This window comes from Saccopteryx bilineata, chromosome 8 (genome assembly GCF_036850765.1).
Source record: "Saccopteryx bilineata isolate mSacBil1 chromosome 8, mSacBil1_pri_phased_curated, whole genome shotgun sequence".
NCBI lineage: Eukaryota > Metazoa > Chordata > Mammalia > Chiroptera > Emballonuridae > Saccopteryx > Saccopteryx bilineata.
In genome coordinates this window covers 37954270-37978265 of record NC_089497.1, presented here as the reverse complement: position 1 = coordinate 37978265, position 23996 = coordinate 37954270, and the positions used below count along the sequence as shown (strand labels likewise).

The window sequence follows — 23996 nt, the reverse complement described above, 5'->3', positions numbered from 1 at the left end:
GGAGCATCTGATATTTCCTACGAAAGACGTAACCTCCAATGTCTTACCCAAAGTGTGACATTTTCCGAGGTCTAAGAAAGATACATGAATGAAAAAATGAGTGGATGGAACTATCTTCTTGTTGCAGGACTGAGCTCACTTCTTTCCCTTTGGTATCTATGAAAAGGGGCTGGTTCTGGCTCAAGAAATGCATCAACCCACTCTGAGTCCCTGAGGTCACCGATAGGACCACAGTAGTGTTTTGTAAAAGCCAAGGAACATACGGAAGAGCTGATGAGTTCCCAACATCTAGGTTATGCTCTATGGTGGCCAAACAAATAAAAACAAAAACAACAACTACAATTACTGGTTTTGGCATCAATACTATATGACACAAGTGAGAAATGTATCAATAACTCAAAAGGAGATGAAAAAGAAAATGAAATAACCTGCCATACCTATTCCCTAAATCAGCTGCATTCACGCTAAATACGTATCATTTTTCTGGCTCCTCCAGGAGGTTTTTAAGGGGAAGCTGCATTGGTATTGCGATAACGTGATTTCAGATGATTGAAGTTGCCTTGATTTTAAAAGCAGGCTGGTCTTCAGTCAGGTTTCCTGGTTGACGATGTTACTGTCTCTGTTGTGTGAACCTGCATGGTGCTGTGGGTGTTGCTCCCAGGGTCAGAAATTTCATGAGCAAAGCCAATTCTTTATGAGATACAAACCAAAGTTGCTGCAGGAACCCTGGAGGAAGAATTGTCTCTCTGCACCCTCCACATCATCATTCATTAGCTCACCAACAGACTTACAGATAGATACAAAAACAATGAGTGATAAAAATTCTTGACCTAGGCCCTGGCCGGTTGGCTCAGTGGTAGAGCGTTGGCCTGGTGTGCAGAAGTCCCGGGTTCGATTCCCGGCCAGGGCACATAGGAGAAGCGCCCGTTTGCTTCTCCACCCCTCCCCCTCTCCTTCCTCTCTGTCTCTCTCTTCCCCTCCCGTAGCCGAGGCTCCATTGGAGCAAAAGATGGCCCGGGCGCTGGGGATGGCTCCTTGGCCTCTGCTCCAGGCGCTAGAGTGGCTCTGGTCGCAACAGAGCGACGCCCCGGAGGGCCAGAGCATCACCCCCTGGTGGGTGTGCTGGGTGGATCCTGGTCGGGTGCATGCGGGAGTCTGTCTGACTGTCTCTCCCCTGTTTCCAGATTCAGAAAAAAAAAAATCCTTGACCTAAAAGAAAGTCCCAAGGGTGACTTATAATGGATCTAAATATTCTAGTGCCAGTGTGTGAGCAGTGCCAGTGTGTGAGCTACCGGCAATCACATATCAATTAAGACAAATTTATTTAACAGTACCATGTTAGAGATTTTGAGGGACACCAAAAAATAAAATATAAGGCCCTCACCTTAATAAGAAGGAAAATGGGAAAACAACTTTACAAAACCATGAGACAGCAACTTTACAAAACCATGAGACAGCAACTTTACAAAACCATTAGACAGCAGTTTTACAAAACCATGAGTCAGGCTCCACACTCTGATAGACCAACCCAGGTTTACTGTGCACCACTTATCAGTGGTCAACTTTTGAGTTCTGTTTTCTTTTTTTATATAGTTTTATAGTTTTGCATTTCATAGCTCTTTAGTGAGATTTATTTTTAAAAGAAAATTTACTTTTTAGTAACAGTTAACCTTCAATATTATTTTGTATTAGTTTCAGGTATACAGCATAGGGATTGACAATCATATAATTGACAAAGTGTTCCCTTGATATTTCCAGTACCCATCTGGCACATCATTATTACAATATTATTTACTATATTCCTTATGCTGTACAATCTTCGGTTTTGTCTATAAAATGGGAATAACAACATTACCTAGTCTCTCGGTTGGTATGAGTGTGAGTGGGATGATTAATGAGAGAATGAAAATAATTCTTTTTGTTATGAGAACTATTTTTTAACACCTTCTCCTGTCTGTAATTCTAAAGAAAGCAAATTCAGCCTCCATTGGGTGGGCCAGAAAATGAGAGTCCAGAATGAAACTGGAGAGAGTGAAATTGCTTGTGGAGGAAAAGGGAGAGCTAGAGAGTGACTGTGTGTGTGTGTGTGTGTGTGTGTGTGTGTGAGAGAGAGAGAGAGAGAGAGAGAGAGTGTCACGTCTGGATAACTCAGAATGACACTGAGAAAAGCTTTGAAAGCCAGAGAAAAGAGTTTGTATTGCAGGTAGTAAGCAGTCAGGGGCTTTAGGCAGGTTTTGAGAAAGAATATTTAATTGTGGCAATTTTGTCTAAAGAATTGATTCTTTGTGTTGTGAAAATGTGTAATAATGGCCTGACCAGGCGGTGGCACAGTGGATAAAGCCTTAGACTGGGATGCGGAGGACCCAGGTTCGAGACTCTGAGTTGGCCAGCTTGAGTGTGGGCTCATCTACAGTGTGTCTGTAAAGTCATGATGCACTTTTCACCGGTCACAGGAAAGCAACAAAAGATGATAGAAATGTGAAATCTGCACCAAATAAAAGGAAAACCCTCCCAGTTTCTGTAGGATGATGTGGCAGCATGTGCGCATGCGCAGATGATGATGTAATGCCGTGTATACAGCGCAGCAGCAGCCCACAGCCATGCCAGGCGAGATGTGGACGGTACAGAGGAAAGTTCAGTGTGTTCTGTGGCTCGCTAAATTCGAATCCGTGACTGAAGTGCAACATGAATATCAGTGTGTTTATAACAAAGCGCCACCACATAGAAATAACATTACTCAATGGAATAAGCAGGTGAAGGAAACCGGCTGTTTGGTGGAGAAACCCCGTTCTGGTAGGCCATCAGTCAGTGACCAGTCTGTAGAGGCTATACGGGATAGCTACCTAAGGAGCCCTAAAAAATCTGTGCGTGCATGTGCTTGACAATTATACCTAAGCAACCTTTTCAACATTTCTATGCCAAAGAGTAAAGAAAATACTGGAATGGAAAAGACATGGAAATCACTCTTGCAATAGAGGCGGCAAAGCTTTATATAAAAAGGTGTTAAAGAAACATCTCTGTTTTACGGGGTACTAATTGCGGCAACAAACAGAGCCCACATCGAACTACACTGAATAGATATGAAACTGGGAGAGTTTTCCTTTTATTTGGTGCAGATTTCACATTTCTATCGTCTTTTGTTGCTTTCCTGTAACCGGTCAAAAGTGCACCACGACTTTACAGACACACTGTAGTTTGAGCAAAAGCTCACCAGCTTGGACCCAAGGTCGCTGGCTTGAGCAAGGGGTCACTTGGTCTGCTGAAGGCCCACAGTCAAGGCACATATGAGAAAGCAATCAGTGAGCAACTAAGGTGTTGCAACCAAAAACTGATAATTGATGCTTCTCATCTCTCTCCGTTCCTGTCTGTCTGTCCCTCTCTCTGACTCTCTCTCTGTTTCTGTAAAAAAAAAAAAAAGTGTGTAATAATGGAGCAGTCATGGAGATGCAGCATGAAAAGAACAGACAACTCCCTGTCCTCATGGTGATTCCATTCTAATGGGAGAATCAGAAAGTAGAGAAGATAAATAAGTAAAATATGTTGCATGGTAGGTAATGGTAAATAATAAGGAGCAAAGAAAAGCAGAGGGGGCAGATAGGAAGTGTCAGCCTTAGTGTGAGATTTAATTTTGTATACAGAGGGCAAGGCAGGCCTGACTGAGGGGATGTTTGAGGAAAGACTAGAAAAAAAGTTAGAGGCACAAACAAATGAACAGCAAATATGTTAAAAACCTGGAGATAGGGGTGCCCGGATGCTGCGGAAAAGTGGCTAGGGAGGAGCTGTGGAGGGTGTGGCATAAGAACAGAGAGGAGCCGTGGAGGGCGTGGCATGAGAACAGGGAGGAGCCATGGAGGGCGTGGCATGAGAACAGGGAGGAACCGTGGAGGGCGTGGCATGAGAACAGGGTGGAGCCATGGAGGGTGTGGCATGAGAACAGGGAGGAGCCGTGGAGGGTGTGGCATGAGAACAGGGAGGAGCTGTGGAGAGCATGGCATGAGAACAGGGAGGAGCTGTGGAGGGCGTGGCATGAGAACAGGGTGGAGCCGTGGAGGGTGTGGCATGAGAACAGGGAGGAGCCGTGGAGGGTGTGGCATGAGAACAGGGAGGAGCCGTGGAGGGCGTGGCATGAGAACAGGGAGGAGCCGTGGAGGGCGTGGCATGAGAACAGGGAGGAGCCGTGGAGGGCGTGGCATGAGAACAGGGAGGAGCGTGGAGGGCGTGGTATGAGAACAGGGAGGAGCCATGGAGGGCGTGGCATGAGAACAGGGAGGAGCCGTGAGGGCGTGGCATGAGAACAGGGAGGAGCCATGGAGGGCGTGGCATGAGAACAGGGAGGCCCAGCAAGACAACGGGCTCAGTTATGACATACCTTTTGCTTACCTGTGCTATTTTTCTTCACAGATTTTACGTTACCTGATGTTATATTACATAATCTTTTTAAATTGATTTCATATCTTTTTTCCCCCTCACTAGAAAGTTCCAAAAAGGCAGGACTTGGTCTCTTCACCATAACCGTGACCCATACTGGGAATCAGTTAATTGAATAAATTGAATGAATGAAAGGGAGGAGCCTAGAACCTAGTGTTAACTATGGAAGAGTGAAAATAGAGAGGTTCTTTGAGTTTAACAGGAAGGCATTCGCTGGTCTGGTAGCCTTTGGGGGTCCTCATTGATGATAAATGCTTGGGGGTGGAGGTTGAGGGACAAAGAACTAGAAGGAAAGAAACCAGATAAAGTGATACCAGTTCTCAATCATCCTTAACCACAATTGAATCAAGTAAGGGTTACACAGCTGTGTGATCTTTTTGCTCTCTGTAACTTCTTTGCGATGTATCTGTCCTCTTAAATAGACGCTTCACAGAATTGAGCATGTGTTATGATGCTGATCCACTGCACCCCTTGGGGAACTGACACATCCCACTCTGCTCATTGTTAACATAGTGGTAATTAAGGTATTGAAAACTCCATGTCAAGACTTAACTATAATCTCATTTCCTGTGTGGGAGGTGTTCTCTGTTGTATGACTGAGGTAAAATCTTGGGAAAAGAACATTCCTAAACTGCAGAATATGAAACATACATACTTATGCCTAAGTGACTGGAGAACAGTTCTATAATGAAATGGAGTGGTGTCATTGAAAGAGCTTTGCATGTAGTCGTGCAATACACAAATGTGTTATTGAAAAGACAACTAACTGCTTGTCTTCTTGTCTCAGCTTGAAAAAAAGTTGGACCATCAAAGCTACAGATACCTTGTCATAGAAGGGAGCATCCTAGGAACTCATGTATTTGCATAGTGTTACTTAAAAGGAAATACTGTAGGCTGTGAATTATTTATCCAAAACCTTTTCAACATTTCTGTGCCAAAGAATAAAGAAAATATTGGAATGGAAAAGACATGGAAATCACTCTTGCAATAGAGGCGGCAAAGCTTTGTACAATATAAATAACATTTTTGGAGTGAGGGGACATACCTGATCCTCAGCAAAATAGCCTTCAAGAGGAAGAGCTAAAAACAGAAACTAAACAATACAATACAAAAATAATTTTATGAGACTGTGTTAATAACACCACCAACAAAAGTTTCCTGCTGGGAGTGCTGTCATTTTTATTAATCGTGGCTACTTTCATCTTGTCTGTGTTTCATCATAAGATTTTCACCAAAGGAAACGAACACATTCTGAGCAGGATCATCATGGAGATAACAAAGTCTTATAATTTAAGACATTATATAATCCCTCTTGTAAGCTTATTTTGTGGTTGCTGCTAACTGTTGTGGGAAATGGTCTGTGCTGCTAAGCTGGTCAAAAAACATTTAGTTCAAGGTTAACACTTAACATATATAGATTTTCCTTATATAACAGCACATCATAAGAAGCCTTCAAATTTTATGATACATCAGAAATAAATAAGACAAATATTTTAAGGTCATTTTGCAAAACCAACTTTTAAAAATATGTGCACTTTATTTACATCTTGGAGCATGAATTTATTTACAGTATAAGTACAAAAGTATTTTGAAACAAAAGTAGCTTAGAATCAAATTTATTTTCCTCTGCCTACGAGGCTTTTCTTTTTCTCGATTTGGGTAAAATAGAAAATGGCAATGTTGGACAGCATCATAGTTTTTTTGTTGCTAGGCTACATGTGTGCCCATTTAACCTCCACCCTGACAGAGCACAGTGTCCAGAATGCCATGCAGAATGTACCCCTGTATGTCCTAGGAAAGGAGAAAACGAAGGTTGATAGCCTCTCCTACATTTGTTTAGCATGGGAGAGAGGGTGTGAGAGATAAATACACATGCAATGGACAAGCTCCAGAAGGCTGATGGCCCCACGCCTTCCCCAAGGTTGGAAGTGGGGAGCAGGGTTCTGTCTTAGTATGTGTTCAGGGGTCTTCAGATCAAGGAGCAGACAGGAGCCTTGCCTTATATTTCCCTTTCCTACTGCCTGTACTCTCACCTTTTCACAGATTTACAAAACACACAATTTGGGGAGCATTCTGTGTCTATTTTCCTGAAGGACATTAACACTTTTTGTCTCTCTTCCTTCCACCCATTTCCCTTCCCTCCCTCTCCCCCACCCCTCTCCCTCTTTCTCCTTCCCCCTCTCCCTCTCCCTCTCCCTCTCCCTCTCCTTCTCCTTCTCCCTCTCCCTCTCCCTCTCCTTCTCCCTCTCCCTCTCCCTCTCCCTCTCCCTCTCCCTCTCCCTCTCCCTCTCCCTCTCCCTCCCCCACCCCTCTCTCTCTCCCTCTCCCTCTCCTTCTCCCCCACCCCTCTCCCTCTCCTTCTCCCCCACCCCTCTCCCTCTCCCTCTCCCTCCTTCTCACTCTCCCTCTCCCTCTCCCCCACCCTTCTCCCTCTCCCCCACCCCTCTCCCTCTCCCTCTCCCTCCTTCTCACTCTCCCTCTCCCTCTCCCCCACCCCTCTCCCTCCTTCTCACTCTCCCTCTCCCTCTCCCCCACCCCTCTTCCTCTCCCTCTCCCCCACCCCTCTCCCTCCTTCTCACTCTCCCTCTCTCTCGTCTCTCTCCCCCCAAAAGAAACACATTCTTAAAATGTAAGTTTATTTTATGTGAACCTTGTGGAATGGGTCTTAGAGGATTCCCAACGTGATGACCTGGTTTCTAGATGGCACCCCCCAACTTTCCCAGCCCTCATCTTCTCCCTACTCCCGGACATCACATGGCTGCATCAGCTGGCCCCTGCGTTCAACACATTAAGACTTTGTAACCCCTTGTCAACAGATTTCCTGCAATTCTGTTAAAAGACAAAGTGTCTTTTCACTCATCATGGCAAGCATGCTCCCCATCCTCATGCTCACATTCTTCCCCATCATGCTTTGGGGGCTCAAATCCCAGACTCCATCCTCCCCAGAGTTTACATTGCATTGTGGTTGAGCCCATACCTGGCGTCTGCTCTGTAGCAACCAGAGGTGTGATAAGCCTTCAAACAGCAGAGGCTCCTTTGTTGCTTCCTGGTGAATCAAGTACTTGCTCACCTGTTGGAGTTACTGGTACACCTGTGCAAGATACGGACTTGTGCAAATATCTGTACAAAGATTGGAAAAATGTACACACCTCTTTAAAGAAACTATAGAAGTAGACATGACATTTATAATGCAGTTATCCTTGTGCATGCCAGTATAATTTTCTACAGCACATAATTTTCTCTCCTTATACTATACATATAAAACTGTATTTCCAGCAATGCTATGGTCTCTCTTCTGATATACGCTGTGATATTCAACGTTAGTTTTGTACCCTTATATAGCCTATATTTTTGTACCGCTTTAAATAAAGAGCTTGCTTTTCAGATTTTAGATGAAGATGTGAACAATGGTTTACTGAAACAAGAAAAAGAAGATTCTCTTATGAAAAAAGGTAAAAGAAAAATTCAGTTTATATATATTAGTTGTAATGTTTGAGTTGTTTTCAGTATAACTAGGTGACATATCTGGGGCATAGATCAGAAGTTTAGCAGCAGTTTGGATTTTAAAAAGACTTAAATTTGTCATTTCAGAAGTGGGGTAAGGGGTGGGTAGAGAGCCATCCACAGTGTGTTTAGAAGGGGCAGAGACAACTTCCTGCCTGAGACTAGTGCCCCAGCACTGCCACACTGACTGCAGTGCCCAACAGGAGACTCGTGTTACCCTTCACATTGCATTCCGTTTTGTAATTTGCTGAGGATTAATATCAAGTCAATAATGTTAAAAATCTATTTTGAAAATTATAATGACGTTTTCCTGTTTTCAGTCATTTAATCCTTTCCATGTCTTTCACGATTCTTCTGAGATCACTAAGGGCGATCGCATTTATTCTTCCGCGTTCTTGGGATGTAATTTATCTCAAGTGAGAGACGTGAACTTTTAAAACAATAGGTAAAGTTGCCATCTTATAATATTCTATTTAAAGACAGTTTCCCTGGACAGAGAGCTGGAACCAAACTGGACTCTGAAAGTCATTATGATTAATATAATTCTCTTATTATGTATTATGTTATTATTTTACCATTCTCTCTTTTACTTTAATATTACATACCATTGGGCAGTAAGTCCATTATTTTTGTTGCCATCTTCTTATTTTGAAATAGGATTTATTAGTCTCATTAGCAAATCTCAGCTCATTTTGGCTTCATCTTTCGCAGTCCTTTTTGTACTGGTCCGTGCTGTCATTGTGTTCACTTTTGGTGGTGAGCTCTCTCTTCCTTCCTACTCTGTTGCTTAGATAAGCTAACCAGCCCTTCGTTCACATCTGTATATTTGAATTCATTAGTGAGGTCCCTAAGAAATCACACTTTTTCTTTTCCATCTTAATTAGAATGATTTGCAATTTCACAATCAGGATTTCATTTGTAAGGGTCTCTTAATCTTAAAGCCAATCTTTTACAGAAGTTTTAAACTATCAACAGGCTTTTTAAGTATGTGCCTGTTGGGTTTCCAAATTGTAATGGAAAAATTGTTAATGCAATTTTGATCTTAAAAATTAATACTTAATTTCAAACAGCCATCCTGGCTTTAGAAAGAACAAATTGTGAAATATTTTCAAATTACTGTAATTATAGATGAGTTGGCTGTTGGGTTAAAAAATTTCACTTTGTATGCAAGCCAGTGAGCAAAACCAACAGTTCCTGCAGTATGCTTGGAAAACCTCTCTGTCTGTTCTCTTTTCTATTTCCTTAAAGGAGTCAGGCAGGTCCTCAGCCGTTTGCCCACCACCTAAAACTTTCCTTGTTTAGGAAGCATCCTGTTCCACTTGGCCTTCAGTGGTCATAAACTTGTTGGCAAGGGTTTACTCGGTAACAACTCGATTAGATATCACAAAGAATTCTAGAGATAGATGGAAGGACACATTGAGTTACTGCTTATACTGTTCCCAAACACTCGTAAAACTGATCCAAGATGATCAAGGCATTTCCGTTTCTCTGGGGACTGTAAAGAAATCACTGATTTCTCTGAATCTACCTTTCTGAGGTTCTCTGGGTGAGATGGCTGGTTAGATTCTAGGCCTCTTCCTGCTTTAAAGTTAGACTGTCTGCTGGAGACACATTTCTGATTGGGATCTGTCAGGATGTCTTTGAACCTGAACCCAAAATGGAATAGAGCAGGGATCCCCAAACTTTTTACACAGGGGGCCAGTTCACTGTCCCTCAGACCGTTGGAGGGCCAGACTATAAAAAAAACTATGAACAAATCCCTATGCACACTGCACAAATCTTATTTTAAAGTAAAAAAACAAAATGGGAGCAAATACAATATTTAAAATAAAGAACAAGTAAATTTAAATCAACAAACTGACCAGTATTTCAATGGGAACTATGCTCCTCTCACTGACCACCAATGAAAGAGGTGCCCCTTCCGGAAGTGCGGCGGGGGCTGGATAAATGGACTCAGGGGGCCGCATGTGGCCTGCAGGCCGTAGTTTGGGGACCCCTGGAATAGAGGATACTAGAGGGAGTACAAGTGGTTTGGGCAGAGGCTGGTGAGAGAAGAGCATCTGGATAGTCCCAGTCAAGTCATCCCATATACAACAATGGCAAGTATTAGGCTTCATTGAAAAAAATGATCAAAAAACAAGTTACAGAGGCTCTGGGCTTGTTATACATACTATATACACTTTGTTTAAAGGTTATTATAAATTGCCTTGAGAACATACTGGTGCAGTTTTACAAAAGGATGTTTGACTACAAAGCCAAATTATATACAAGTAACTAATGAACTGATAACATTTCTTTCAGTTGACTTTATGTGATCATCAAAGAGTGACTGTGTTCATTTTGTCTGTGTTCTTTTGAAGAAAACCAGGAGTTGTACATGGATACTGCAGAAATATGGGACAACTTTTCATTGCCTGACTGGAAAAAGTGAGTGTACTCAATGACACAAAATCCCAGTGAGTGAAATTATAACTGTTGAAAGTAATTCTCAGTGTTTAAATACAAGGAGAAAGAAAATAATAGCAACAAGCAAAGACAATTAAGAATGGAACCAAATTTTACAAAGGAGACAAGAAAGAATAGAATACACTAAATTTCTTACTTCTTCTCCAAACCTTTTCATTTTCTTTTGTGAGGATTTGGGAATAATAAAAATGGGACAGGCTTGGCCCTGGCTGGTTGGCTCAGTGGTAGAGCATTGGCCTGGCGTGCAGGAGTCCCGGATTCGATTCCCGGGCAGGGCACACAGGAGAGGCGCCCATCTGTTTCTCCACCCTTCCCCCCTCCTTCCTCTCTGTCTCTCTCTTCCCCTCCCGCAGCCAAGGCTCCATTGGAGCAAAGTTGGCCCGGGCGCTGAGGATGGCTCTGTGGCCTCTGCCTCAGGCGCTAGAATGGCTCTGGTTGCAACAGAGTGACGCCCCAGATGGGCAGAGCATCACCCCCTGGTGGGCGTGCCAGGTGGATCCTGGTTGGGCACATGCGGGAGTCTGTCTGCCTCCCTGTTTCCAACTTCATAAAAATAAAAAAAAAAAAAAAAAAAAAAAAAAAGGGACAGGCTTAACTTTCTACTCACAGTGAACAACTAATTTTAATCTGTAATAGAGTCCAAGAATGAAAAATGTCACATACATAAGAGTGTGCCTATGAAATCATGAACTGATTTTTTGTGTGGGTGCATTATCTAATTGTCATACATCTGTGCAATTATATTATAATAATCATTGCATGCTAGAATTTTCTAGATATGAGACTTGTGACTTTTCAAGTAAAATCAGCTGAATATTTTGGATACCTAATGGAATGAAAAGAATGTTTTCAAGGAAGCAAACTTACCGTCGCTCTACCATTGAGCTGTCTAAATTGCTTTTCAGACATTCAGACCAGTGTCTCTGAACCCAGATACCCTGCTCTCTTTGCATAGGAGCTCATTGAATTAAATGCAAGGAAAAATGGAGAGGAGCTTTTATGTTCCCGCTCATGTTGACAGAGTAGTTACTCTAACTCATCCCATCACTTCTTCTACTCAAAGCCTTTCACAGTCCATCACTGTTAAGATAAATTATAAACTCCTTAACATGACACAAATCCCCTTCACTCCGGGCTCTTTCTCTTTAGCTTCCACTTTGCTTCCCAGAGTTTCTAAATAGTTTATAGTTCTATCACATATCTCCAGTTTCTATCCACACTACTTCTTCTCTTTGTCCTCTGAAACTTGTACACTGGTCTGTAACCTTTCGTTCAACACTCGGTTTGAGGGTTCTCTCCTTTGAGGTCCCCCTGACTCTCCCTAATAATTGAGATATTCACAGAACGTCTGTTGTAATGACCATATTACATCATTTAACTTCAGTAATTATTTGTTCTGGTCTGACACACAATGATGATCAGTGCTTCACAGTCAAGTGTAATTGTTTGTCAGAATATCTGTCTTCCATTGCATATTACCTTTATTAAGGAAAGAGGCCATATCTCTTCTTTGTCATAACTCCAAGCCCCTGAAAGAGTTTTCCTGACCACTTTATTTAAAATAGCCCACCTGGCCCTGGCCAGTTGGCTCAGTGGTAGAGCGTTGGCCTGGTGTGTGGAAGTCCCGGGTTCGATTCCCGGCCAGGGCACACAGGAGAAGCGCCCATCTGCTTCTCCACCCCTCCCCCTCTCCTTCCTCTCTGTCTCTCTCTTCCCCTCCCGCAGCCAAGGCTCCACTGGAGCAAAGATGGCCCGGGTGCTGGGGATGGCTCCTTGGCCTCTGCCCCAGGCGCTAGAGTGGCTCTGGTTGCGACAGAGCGACGCCCTGGATGGGCAGAGCATTGCTCCCTGGTGGGCGTGCCAGGTGGATCCCGGTCGGGCGCATGCGGGAGTCTGTCTGACTGCCTCCCCGTTTCCAGCTTCAGAAAAATACAAAAAAATAAATAAATAAATAGCCCACCCCACTTTTGACAAGGCAGACTATCGAATTATATCATCCTGTTGTATTTTTTCTAGTGCACTTATTACTATTTTAAAGTATCTCATTGTTATCTGTTTTTTTAATGTTTTACATTCTAGCTTGTATCTTTTTAAAATTAGTTTATTTAACTGAATTTATAGGGATACAGATTTCAAGTATACAACTCAATAAAACGTCTGCATACCGTGTCCTGCACCCATTGCTCCAAGCAGAGTCTCCTTCTGTCCACATTCCGGCCTCCCCTTTGTCCCCCTCCTCCTCCCCCGCCCCCTTCCCTCTAGCGATCCTCACACTGTTGTCTGTGTTTATGTATGTGTGTGTGTATATATATATCATTTTATTTATTTACTTATTTATTTTTGCTTAATCCCTTCACCTTCTCTCATCCAGTCCCCCAACCTCCCTCCCCACGGACATGGAACAGACTGCTTATTCTCTATATATTTTTTACTCAAAGCTAACTCACTCCATGAGAACACCGCTGTGTCCTTAGTGTCCAGGATAGCACGTGACTCAGAGCGGGCACTTTGTAATATTTGTTGACTGAATAAATGATATGTAATTTTTGCCAGTGTTATTGTGAGGCCATTTTATGGACAATATATAGACTGACTTACTAAGATTTGAGTTAAAATTTAAAATCCATCCAACAACTAAAATGCATTGTGTATGTGTGTGTTATTTTATAACAGTACACATTGAAGGAAATTCATTTTACATCTTGTGTAATCTTTTTTTTTTTAAGGCAGGTGAGAATACCTTTTCTCTACCCTCTTTTTTTTTAATTTTATTTTTATTTTATTTATTCATTTTAGAAAGGAGAGAGAGATAGAGAAGGGGGGGAGGAGCAGGAAGCATCAACTCCCATATGTGCCTTGACCAGGCAAGCCCAGGGTTTCAAACCAGCGACCTCAGCATTTCCAGGTCAATGCTTTATCCACTGCGCCACCACAGGTCAGGCATCTTGTGTAATGTTGAGCACAGCTCTGTGAGGTGGGCGCTGTTGTTATTTGGCGGAAGAAACAGCGGCTCAGAGAGGAATCACTCTCTCTGATGCAGAGTATTTTACTCCCCACTTCTAACAGCAGCATAAATTTCTAGCATTCCAAAAATGATTTAAAAAATTTTAAAGGATTTTTTAAATAAAAATTCCACATAAAGGAAGTTATAGCTAATGAACATTCAGACATTGTATAAATATTCTTTTTTAAAAAATATTTTATTAAAAAAATGTTTTATTGATTTTAGAGAGAGAGGAACATTGATCTGTTCCTGTATGTGCCCTGACCGGGGATTGAACCAGCAACCTCTGTGCTTCAGGACAATGCTCTAACCAACTAAACTATCTGGCCAGGACACAAATATTCTTTAACAAAAAATTAAGCATTATAATGTTCTTAATCTTAAATGAAATAGAAGCTGAAGTTAGTATAATTAATGCCTAAGAACTGTTTGTTGATAGTAGATGCATATATATATATATACATATATATATGCATTTTTAATAGAAGCATATTTTATTTGCTATGATCTACTATTCAATTTTTAAGAGGTCCATACAGTATAAAAATATAAAACTTTGTTTCCCACATTGCACGGCCCCGAAACTTTCTTGTTCCCACCATATTGGGTTTTGTTAACATATCAACACTGCTTTATGCATCCTTATCGTAAGTTATTCCCCATGCTGTAGCCAGTTATACTTTTACAACGTGTATCAGATCACCTTTCTCCCGTGCAAGAAACCCCTCAATGGTAGTGCCTGCTCTGCTTAGAACGAATCCCAGCTGCTGCCGCGTGGCCACAGGGGCCGTCCCGTGCCCTCGCCTCTCTCCCTTGCCTGTGCGCTCGACTCCGCAGCCCTGGCCTCCTCATCCTTCTTCCAGCCGGCCTACCTCGTTCATTACTCTTCATCTGTAACACTCTTCTTCCTCCAGATTTGACTAAATTTTTCTTTCTATAAATTTCTCCCCGTTTTTGTTTTTTCTGTACATACCTCCACCCCCCAGGCTAAAGTAGAACTTTAGTTCAAAAGCCTCTTTTTAACAAATAAGAGGTGAATGGCATATGACAGCTGTTTTTAAAAATACATCACCACCACCTGGCCTGTGGTGGCGCAGTGGATAAGGTGATGACCTGGAACGTGAGGTCACCAGTTCAAAACCCTGGGCTTGCCTGGTCAAGGCTCATATGAGAAGCACCTATGAGTTGATGCTTCCTGCTCCTACCATCCCCTGCCTCTCTCTCTCATTCTTTCTCTCTAAAATCAAAATATATTTTTAAAAAATCATCACCAACTTTATTTAACTGTGACCACTGAAAATCCTTGGAACAAGATTTGTCAGGAATAAATAGTAATTCTTCTACTTGAGAATTGATTTTCTATAACTACAGAAATGACCGTTTTAAGCACTACACATAAGTCTTTGTTTTCATTTGGTGTGTATTAACATTTCATTTGTCATAGTATTGGCATTGCTGAATTTATTAGTATCGATTATGATTCCCACTTTGAAATTCTGAACGGTGGCTTGTTTTTGCCCAGTGTGCCGTTGGAAGATTTCGACCCAAGTTCTGGAGCCAAAGCCAGGGTTTCTGTGCATGACGGCTGTACAGTTCCTTCTTCGCTGACAAAGCCTCTTCAAAGCACATCTGTCAGGGAAACAGTAAGAAAACTGACATCGAAATTATGGTAAAGATATTTACTAACATATTTCCACATGCTTTGTTGAAGTTTCTAAACAGTAACAAAAGTGGCAACTCCTGATTTTTTTTCACTTATTAAGTGGTAATGTTAATGAGAAAATTCAATCGAATGACTTTATAGTTTGTCTCCTAACTACAGTGATTTAGATATACCATGGGTTAAATGTGCCTTGAAATAGAACTACGGTTGCTGCCTGTTGTTACATGGTCCATCAATATGGTGGATATTAGTCCTCTCTCAGATACTGAATTAATTTCTTTCTTCCCTTTCTTCCTTCCTTCTTATCTTTAGAATTATTATATTTTGGCCTCACAAAGACCCTCATGACATTTGTATGGCCTTCTAAGAAGTCTTTATTTCTTGTAGCTTTACATAATAAACTTCCTGAGTTTCACTTTTTGGCTCAGGATAGGCTGTTAAATTTGTGGACTGGTTAATAAGGAACTCAGATGTCTGGATCTCAGTTCTCAAAAGCTGAAGACAGAACAGATAAGGTCCAGGATTCAGAGTTTTTCTAAATAGGGCCCAGTGATTGGAGGGGGCTTTTCAATCAAGCCAGAGAAGTTAGTATACAGAAGCGTGCTCTCAAATAGGTGTCAGATAGGAGGGCGGGGGCAGGAGCAGCAACACCACTACATTAGTGCAGCCGGTTGGTTTGGTGGGGGTTATAGACTATGAGGAGAGTGTGTGGTAAGAGGCTTTCGGCCACGGAGACCACCAGCGTGCCCTAACTGGAAGAGTGTTTTTCCGTAAGACAGTTCCTGGAGAAGAGAGTTAGCAAAGAATAGAAGCAGGCAGGAAGTAAAAAAAAAGGTAATGGGTAATGGTTGGCCATATATATGCACAGACACACACACACACAGAGATATGTGTATTTATGTATGACAAACTCAATTCTACAGCTGCTCTGGGCTTTACGGAAATTTCTGTGGTGGCATCCAGGGTTGTGGAGCTTGCTTATAGGGGCGTGACGACCTCACTGTCGTTTAGCACTGCTGCACCTGCCCTGCCCCAGGAGAAAGAAAGAAGCACTCTAGCACTCTTGCTTGTATGGAGGTGGAGCTACTCGAACTTTGCATCAGCACCCATTTCACTAACGATACTAGGGAACCAGAGACATGTTATTAACCAAGAGGTAAAGCGAGAGTGCTGCATCTCTGAACACTAAGTTCTGACTACCAAATTTACAGACCGCCTTGGGTGGCGAGCTTGCACCAGCCTGGGGAAGAGACAGAGGCAGGCCAGACTTCTCGGTGTTGTACAGCTATGGGGATGAAAGAGACCACTGCTCCAATGGTCTGGATGGATGTCAGGTTCATACTGCCATGGCCTGTAGAACAGTCCCCAAAGAATGGAGTTCTCCTACCAGTTTCTCACCTTCTGTCAGCATTTGACCAGAAGTAATATGTAAGAGTCTCAGCTTTGAGTTGGGTAACCATATATTTGAATCCTGGTTTATACTCACTAGTTCTAAGATTCAGGCGTGTCAGTTGGTCACTGAGACATTGTAGTATGTAATAAATTATGTGCCTGTGTATATCTGAATAAATGTGTGCATATTATTAAAAAATTAGGGATATGACCACATGTCCAATAATTGTGACAGGCTTTCTTGATAATAGCAATATTTTTTAAATCATTACTGTATTTTACACATTCACCCAAGTGCTTTGTATACATTTGCTCTTTATTTCCACAAACTTACAAGATTAGTATTATTTTTGCTTTTTTTTTTTTTTTATGGATAAGGAAACTGAAGCTTAGGGAAACTAACACAATCAAAATCTCAAAGAAAACTGTACTGCTACTAAGAACAAGGCTGGATTTAGCCACTGGCTCCCTGATTTGGAATCTCATGCTCTTAACCACTATGTATGTGTATGTATATGTATATATGTGTATATGTGTGTGTGTGTGTGTATATGCATACATACATACAAACATGTAGGTATATATATGTGCATATATGCACATATAATTACACATGCTAATACATACATGTGTATACACATAAAATAGTGTGTGTGTGTGTGTGTGTGTGTCCACATCTGGACAGAGTTTGGACAGACCACTGTGTATCATCATCTTCTTTTTCTTACTTGACTAATTTTTGTTCTGCATCTAAGAGTATCATTACTGTTCATTTTAGAGAGTTACATGTGATCAAAAAGGAGATAATCTGACTGAGTATACTAAGACGTTAAAGTACATCCACTTCTATAATTAGGCATCAATAGCAGAAGCCATCTCCCTAATGAACTTGCCTGAACTCATTGTACTATTATCAACTGAACACTTTGAAAGCTAAATGTGCTAGTAAATCAGCTCTTTGCTGTACCAGTTTGAATTTTTTGTGGTGATTGTTTTATAAGAATATTCAGTAGAAAAAGAATTATACAGAACACACGCTTTAACTGGAACAAAATGAGCTTCTCATTTACCAGTTTTCTCTTTTGCCTTCAGCAGTAGTGCGTTTTCTCACATTTTTCACCAGTGGAAAAAGACTTCTTGTCTTCTTTGTTTATTTTTTCTCCAGTACAGCTCTATTCTATATGTCATCCAATGTTTCTTGTGTTAACTAGCGCTTAAATCCTTTAAGGCATGAGGATTGTGCCTGGCTCTGTACAATGTGGAAGACACCACATCCTCCAACACTCCCTCTTGCTGGCCATATTTGCCCTTTGTTGTCACAAGGCAAAGAGAGTAGTTCAAGCCTTTTCAAGAGTGTAGAGTGTTCCCTCCACTCGGTTCACTTTGGACATGACATCGTCCTTTACACACTGCCAAGGTAGAGTCAGGGCACCTCTGTTTAGTTCCTGTTGGAATAAATTAATAAAAATTGTAGCTTTATTGTCTATTTTTACCACTTGATTGTGCTCAGTTTAGCATTTTCCTATCTTATTTTTTGTTTTGTGTGTATTAGTTTGTTTAATCTCCAAAGATGATAGTAATTTCTTTTTGTGTATGTGTGACAGAGAGAGAGAGAGAGAGAGAGAGAGACAGGGAGTGAGAGAGATGAGAAACATCAGTTCTTCATTGGGGCTCCTTTGTCTCTGTAGTTGTTCATCAATTGCATTCTCATATATGCCTTGACCAGAGGTGCAGGGGAATGCAGCAGAGTGCATGACCCCTTGCTCAAGCCAGTGACCTTGGGCTCAAGCCAGCAACTTTGGGCTCAAGCCAGCAACCATATGGTCATCTCTGTGATCTCATGCTCAAGCTCTCAAACAAGCGACCCCTCGCTCAAGCTGGTGAGCCCACGCTCAAGCCGCATGAGCCACGCTCAAGCCGGCAACCTTGGGGTTTTGAACCTGGGTCCTCTGCATCTCTGTTCGATGCTCTATCCAGTGCACCATTGCCTGGTCAGGTAGTAGTAACTTATTTAAAATATTTTCTTATAAATATTTATTGATTGATTTTAGAAAGAGGAAGGAAGAGAGACAGAGAAAACATTGATCTATTTCTTTCTGTGTGTGCCCAGATTGGGGATCAAACCAGTTACCTCCCTGTATCAGGACAATCTAACCAACCAAACTCTATGGCCAAGGCAGTAGTAACTTCTTTAAAAACAGGTTAGATTTTCCACACAGTGTGTAGCATATATTAGTATGTATTCAGAGAATACTTTTAATTAAATTGAAAGGGATTAATGGAAAAAGCAGTGAATAGTATTATTGCTGGATGTTAAAGTATTTTCAAATCACGGTGTGATTGAGTTGTGTGAGAGGCAAGTAAGCTAAACTGAGATCCAGACTATTATATTTTATCAGATGGTCTTAAATATTAGAGTACTATTAAATCTCAAATAACTTTGTTTTTTTTTATTTTATTTTTTTCAAATAACTTTGAACAATATTTCTTAGGCAGTTAGTATGTGCCAGGCACTATCCTAAAGGTTTTATATATGTTAACTAATTTAAACCTTATAACAACCCTATGAAGAGATAGTTTTATTTCCCCCATTTTATTGATGAGACAATTGAGGTATGAGGCGGTTAAGTGATTTGTGCAGCATTACATAACTCTTAGGTAGTAGAGCTGGAATTGGAATCCTGGATGTCTGGTTTTATAGTCCTTGTTCTTAACTGTTAACCTTGTAATAATGCCTTATTCTGTCTTGTTTAGGTAAATTTGATAATAAGGTGGACTTCATGCATTTCAGCTCTACAAGAGCACAAACATGCTTTGTGTTATCTTAAAATGTAAAAATACCAAAACTAAATTTTTAAAAGAAGGAGGTTTTTTTTCTAGTTACTGCCAGTTACTAAAGCAAAAGAAAAATCCATAAAAGTAAATGCACTAGCAATTAAGATCTGTCAAAACCATGAGCTGATTCCTGGTTTTGAAAAGTGGAGCCAGGCCGTTTTCATGCCGTCCTAGTCTTTTTATTTCACTGGGTTGAAGAAGAAAGAGTGTGAGGTTACCTCAAGTAGGAGGCGAATGCTTCTCCTTAGCCAAGACCAGTTTATTAACTAGGTGGTTGTTTAACAAGAACAGCTGGATGACCAGGTACCTTTCTGGATCCCTGCTCATGTCTAGAAAGAGTGGAATTGTGTTAATGCAAGTAAGAATTTTTTTTTTTAAGGAAAAGTTACTCTGTTGAGAAGAAACTATGACTAATGAGTGAAAAGGACATGGCCCTTAGCTGGAACTTTCCAGAGCTTGGCCATCATCACACACAGAGACAGAACTGATTCAGTGTTGTAGCTTACCTAGTTGAACTCGATTAAAACTTCCAGTTCAAACTTGCAGGTTTAAACTCTATAGGAATTCAACTGAGATGAGCATCATAGCCAAGGACCTGTTATGTTTCTGGATGCAAGTAATAGCTTTGAAAATATTTCTTTCTTGAATTCCTGAAAAGAGACAAATGTTAAAGACAAACTCTTGATTGTATTACCAAGTCTGGGAGTCGAATTATCAGTAAGGGAAGAGGGCTGTTCGTGGTGGGGACAGGACTCACGTTGAAATGGCAGCACTTGGTCCCCAAGTCCCCCAGATGCACGGTATCCACTTGGTTTAATGGGTAGTAGTGAACAGGTACCAGTTTGTGCCCGTAGTTCCACACTGGGCGTTTCCTGGCATGCCTCCTTGAAGGGTCTTTCCTAGATTAAAGGGCTGCTCTGTCTGTCCTCATGGAAACCTGAACTTGGAGGGTGGAGAGAGGTTTGATAAGAGATACCCTCAGGAACAAAAGAAAGGTGTCATTGAAGAATACGATCAAAGAAAGGGACTCAAGACAATAAATAAAGGAATTTTTAAAGAATTCTTAACCATCTACTTTCAGACCCTACATTTGTGATATTTGGTATCGTTTTTGTTTGTTTGTTTCTTTGTTGTTTTTTTTAACAGTATCTGATAGTTTTCCTGATTTAATTTCTCAGGATAAGAAAAAGAGAAAGGTCTCTATGTTTGTGCCTGGAGACCCCAGGAGCCGGACAACCTGTCTGCTTTTCTAGTCAGTCTTGTGGGACAGAATCCCCAGGGAAAGGCTATTGAATGGCAGCTCTGTGGTGGAAAGAGCAAATAGCTGGATGCCACGGTCCTAGATAGAGAGACGGAGAAGGAGTACACCCGACCAGCTTGAGCCTAATGGTGGGGGTGGGTGGTCTTAATGATCAGGAAACCAGAACGGTTGAAAATCAGAATAACTCCCCAATCAGACTGTGCATGAAGTTGTGTGTATAAAGCACATAGCAATGCTTAGTGCATTTTTGGCACTTTATAAAAGTGGTTGAATGTGCCCCTGCAATACTTCCCTCACATTCCCCCACACCGTGAACGAACCCCATAGCTGCTAACTCCTCTTCTCCAAATATAGGTCAGGGCCCCTTCTCTCAGGACCTATGACGTTGCATTTTCACTCTCATCTTAGCATGTTTTTCTAATTTTATATTTATTTATTTTTAAGATTTTATTTATTCATTGTAGAGAGGGGAGAGAGAGAGGGAGACAAAGAGAAGGGGGGAGGAGCAGGAAGCATCAACTCCCATATGTGCCTTGACCAGGCAAGCCCAGGGTTTTGAACCGGCAACCTCAGTGTTTCCAGGTTGATGCTTTATCCACTGCGCCACCACAGGTCAGACTTAGCATGTTTTTCTAGAAGTACTTCCTTAGAAGATTGCCGAAAAGCTCTACACCCAAAAGAATTTATACCAGCCATGAAAAGGACCAGTGCTGAGAGGAGGAGAGGATTGACCCTCCTCCACCCTGTACTGGAGGAAGGGAGGCTGGATTTAGGGAGAGAGAGGAATGGCTTGTGTGAGAGACCCCTCACCCCTCGGTCCCACCAGAGCAGCCATAAGGTTGACCACAGGTCCCCTTTCCCAGGGACTCCAGATGCAGCTTTTCTTTCTGTGCTCTCTGATTTTTGCTCATCTTCATCACTCAGCCCCCAAACACTCATCATATTACTAGCCAGACAAATAATTCTGCAGAGTGTGTACATGTGTGTGTGTGTGTGTGTGTGATATTTGATGTTATGTAATGCTGAGGATTTTTAACTTTTCAGATTAAATCTCCTTAAATCTATAAATATTAACACAAATCATATACTTAAGATACTAGGAATGCAAATGATACAAGAAGCAGCTGTTTTATCTTTTATGTGCCATATTATTATCCAGTGGAAAAGTTTTGTCCATCCCTTGGATAATGTACATGAGATTCTTGGAGCACTTCAACATGAAAACACTGTTACATATATACTTTTAAGATGTGGTAGCTATGAATTTCTAGATTTCATACTCTTCCAGGAATGAAATAAGTATTGTGTAAGTAGTTAATCCTAGAAAACTGTCTCATAAGAAGGGTGGGGTACTGCCTGACCGGGCAGTGGTGCAGTGGATAGAGTGTCGGACTGGGATGCCGAGGACTCAGGTTCGAGACCCCAAGGTCGCCAGCTTGAGCGTGGGCTCATCTGGTTTGAGCAAAGCTCACCAGCTTGGACCCAAGGTCATTGGCTTGAGCAAGGGGGTTACTTGGTCTGCTTGGGCCTCCCAGTCAAGGCACATGTGAGAAAGCAATCAATGAACAATTAAGGTGTAGCAACAAAAAACTGATGATTGATGCTTCTCATCTCTCTTCGTTCCTGTCTGTCTGTCCCTGTCTATCCCTCTCTCTGACTCTGTCTCTGTAAAAAAAAAAAAGAAGGGTGGGGTACTACTAAATGAAGCACTTATCAGAACCATGGCCATCACTGTTTGGAAAGATTCGGGTCCATGTACAATTTCTAAGAGTGTCCTGGAGGGTCCAATGAAAGGACTTAGTCTGGAGAGTTGAGTTTTTTGGTTTTCTTAGGGAAAAAAAAAGTCAGTAAGCCTGTAGCCAGCCCGTTTTCTTCCAGGAATTCTGCAGTGTTGGGAACACTCAGGTGGGTACGGGGCTTTCCTGGACTGCTTGGCTTTGGGTGGGCGTTGTGAGCCCTTCCTTCCTTTTCCTCTCACCTTTTTTCCCTCCTGTCCTTCCTTCCACACACTTTGTAAAGTAAGTGTAGATTAACATGCGGTGATGCGAAATAATACCCAGCTCCCCTCTGCCCTTTACCGAGCTTCCCGTGATCATGTTTTGCAAAACAATGAAATGGGATTACAATGAGGATATTGGCATTGACTCGGTCAAGATACTGAACAATTCCGCTACCACAGCATTCCTCTTGTTGCCCTAACCTCCTTCCTCTCCCCAGTTTGTGCTTTTTTTGAGAACACTTTGATGCCAGGGGGGTAAAAATATTTTGGTGGGCTTCGATGTTCATCTTCGTTAAAACGTTTAGCACCAGGAGTCAGAGCCAGTCCTGACAGAGGGGTGCTGTGTCTTTTTTTTCTGCTACATTTCCATCTCTGCTGTGCTTTTATTCCCAGGGAGGTTCTTCTGCATTTCTTTCCTGATTATCAGCTACCACCAGAATTTGGCTACTCATCTATGGAGGAATTTGTAGAAAGTCCAGAGGTAAGATGGCTTTTGTGGAACTCTAAGGGAATGATGGAAAAGCCTGAACTTAAACCTTCAGTGAAGAAAAATGTAAAGTGGTACCAGTAAGAGGAGTTTAGTGAATGAAGATAAAAATGTTTATACCTAAAGGAGACTCAGAATTAAAACCAATGTGGCTAAGGGTTAAATAAGCCTCAGGGAGATTTTACAGACTGAGAACAAGCATTTGCAGAGATACAAAGAAATGGGTCATAGTCCCTGACTTCCCTCCTGTGCCCAAAATATATATATAAAATACAATGTGTCCGTAAAGTCATGGTGCACTTTTGACCGGTCGCAGGAAAGCAACAAAAGACGATAGAAATGTGAAGTCTGCACCAAATAAAAGGAAAACTCTCTCAGTTTCATACCTATTGAGTGCAGTTCGATGTGGGCTCACGCACAGATTTTTTAGGGCTCCTTAGGTAGCTATCCCGTATAGCCTCTACAGACTCGTCACTGACTGATGGCCTACCAGAACGGGGTTTCTCCACCAAACTGCCGGTTTCCTTCACCTGCTTATCCCACTGAGTAATGTTATTCCTATGTGGTGGCGCTTCATTATAAACGCACCGATATTCATGTTGCACTTTGGTCACGGATTCGAATTTAGCGAGCCACAGAACACACTGAACTTTCCTCTGTACCGTCCACATCTCGACTGGCATGGCTGTGGGCTGCTCCGCTGTATACACGGTGTTACGTCATCATCTGTGCATGCGCACATGCTGCCACATCATCCTACAGAAACTGGGAGGGTTTTCCTTTTATTTGGTGCAGATTTCACATTTCTATCATCTTTTGTTGCTTTCCTGTGACCGGTCAAAAGTGCACCATGACTTTACGGACTCACTGTAGAGTTTCTAGCTCATAGATACACTTCCTCAGCCGCTTTTTCTGAGGAGCTGAGGTGAGGATTGAGTGGGTCAGTGTGTCAGGTGC

General features: G+C 41.9%; 1 protein-coding gene across 1 annotated transcript in view; it reads left to right on the top strand.

Annotated features, from left to right (window-relative positions):
- The window catches only part of MORC1 (MORC family CW-type zinc finger 1), a 194412-nt gene that overhangs the window by 148265 nt on the left and 22151 nt on the right, over positions 1 to 23996 (top strand). The window contains exons 21-24 of the mRNA XM_066241204.1: positions 7814 to 7880; positions 10293 to 10359; positions 14925 to 15071; positions 22946 to 23033. Of these exons, the coding sequence (XP_066097301.1) occupies positions 7814 to 7880; positions 10293 to 10359; positions 14925 to 15071; positions 22946 to 23033 (369 nt within the window). The remainder of the gene's footprint in view (positions 1 to 7813; positions 7881 to 10292; positions 10360 to 14924; positions 15072 to 22945; positions 23034 to 23996) is intronic.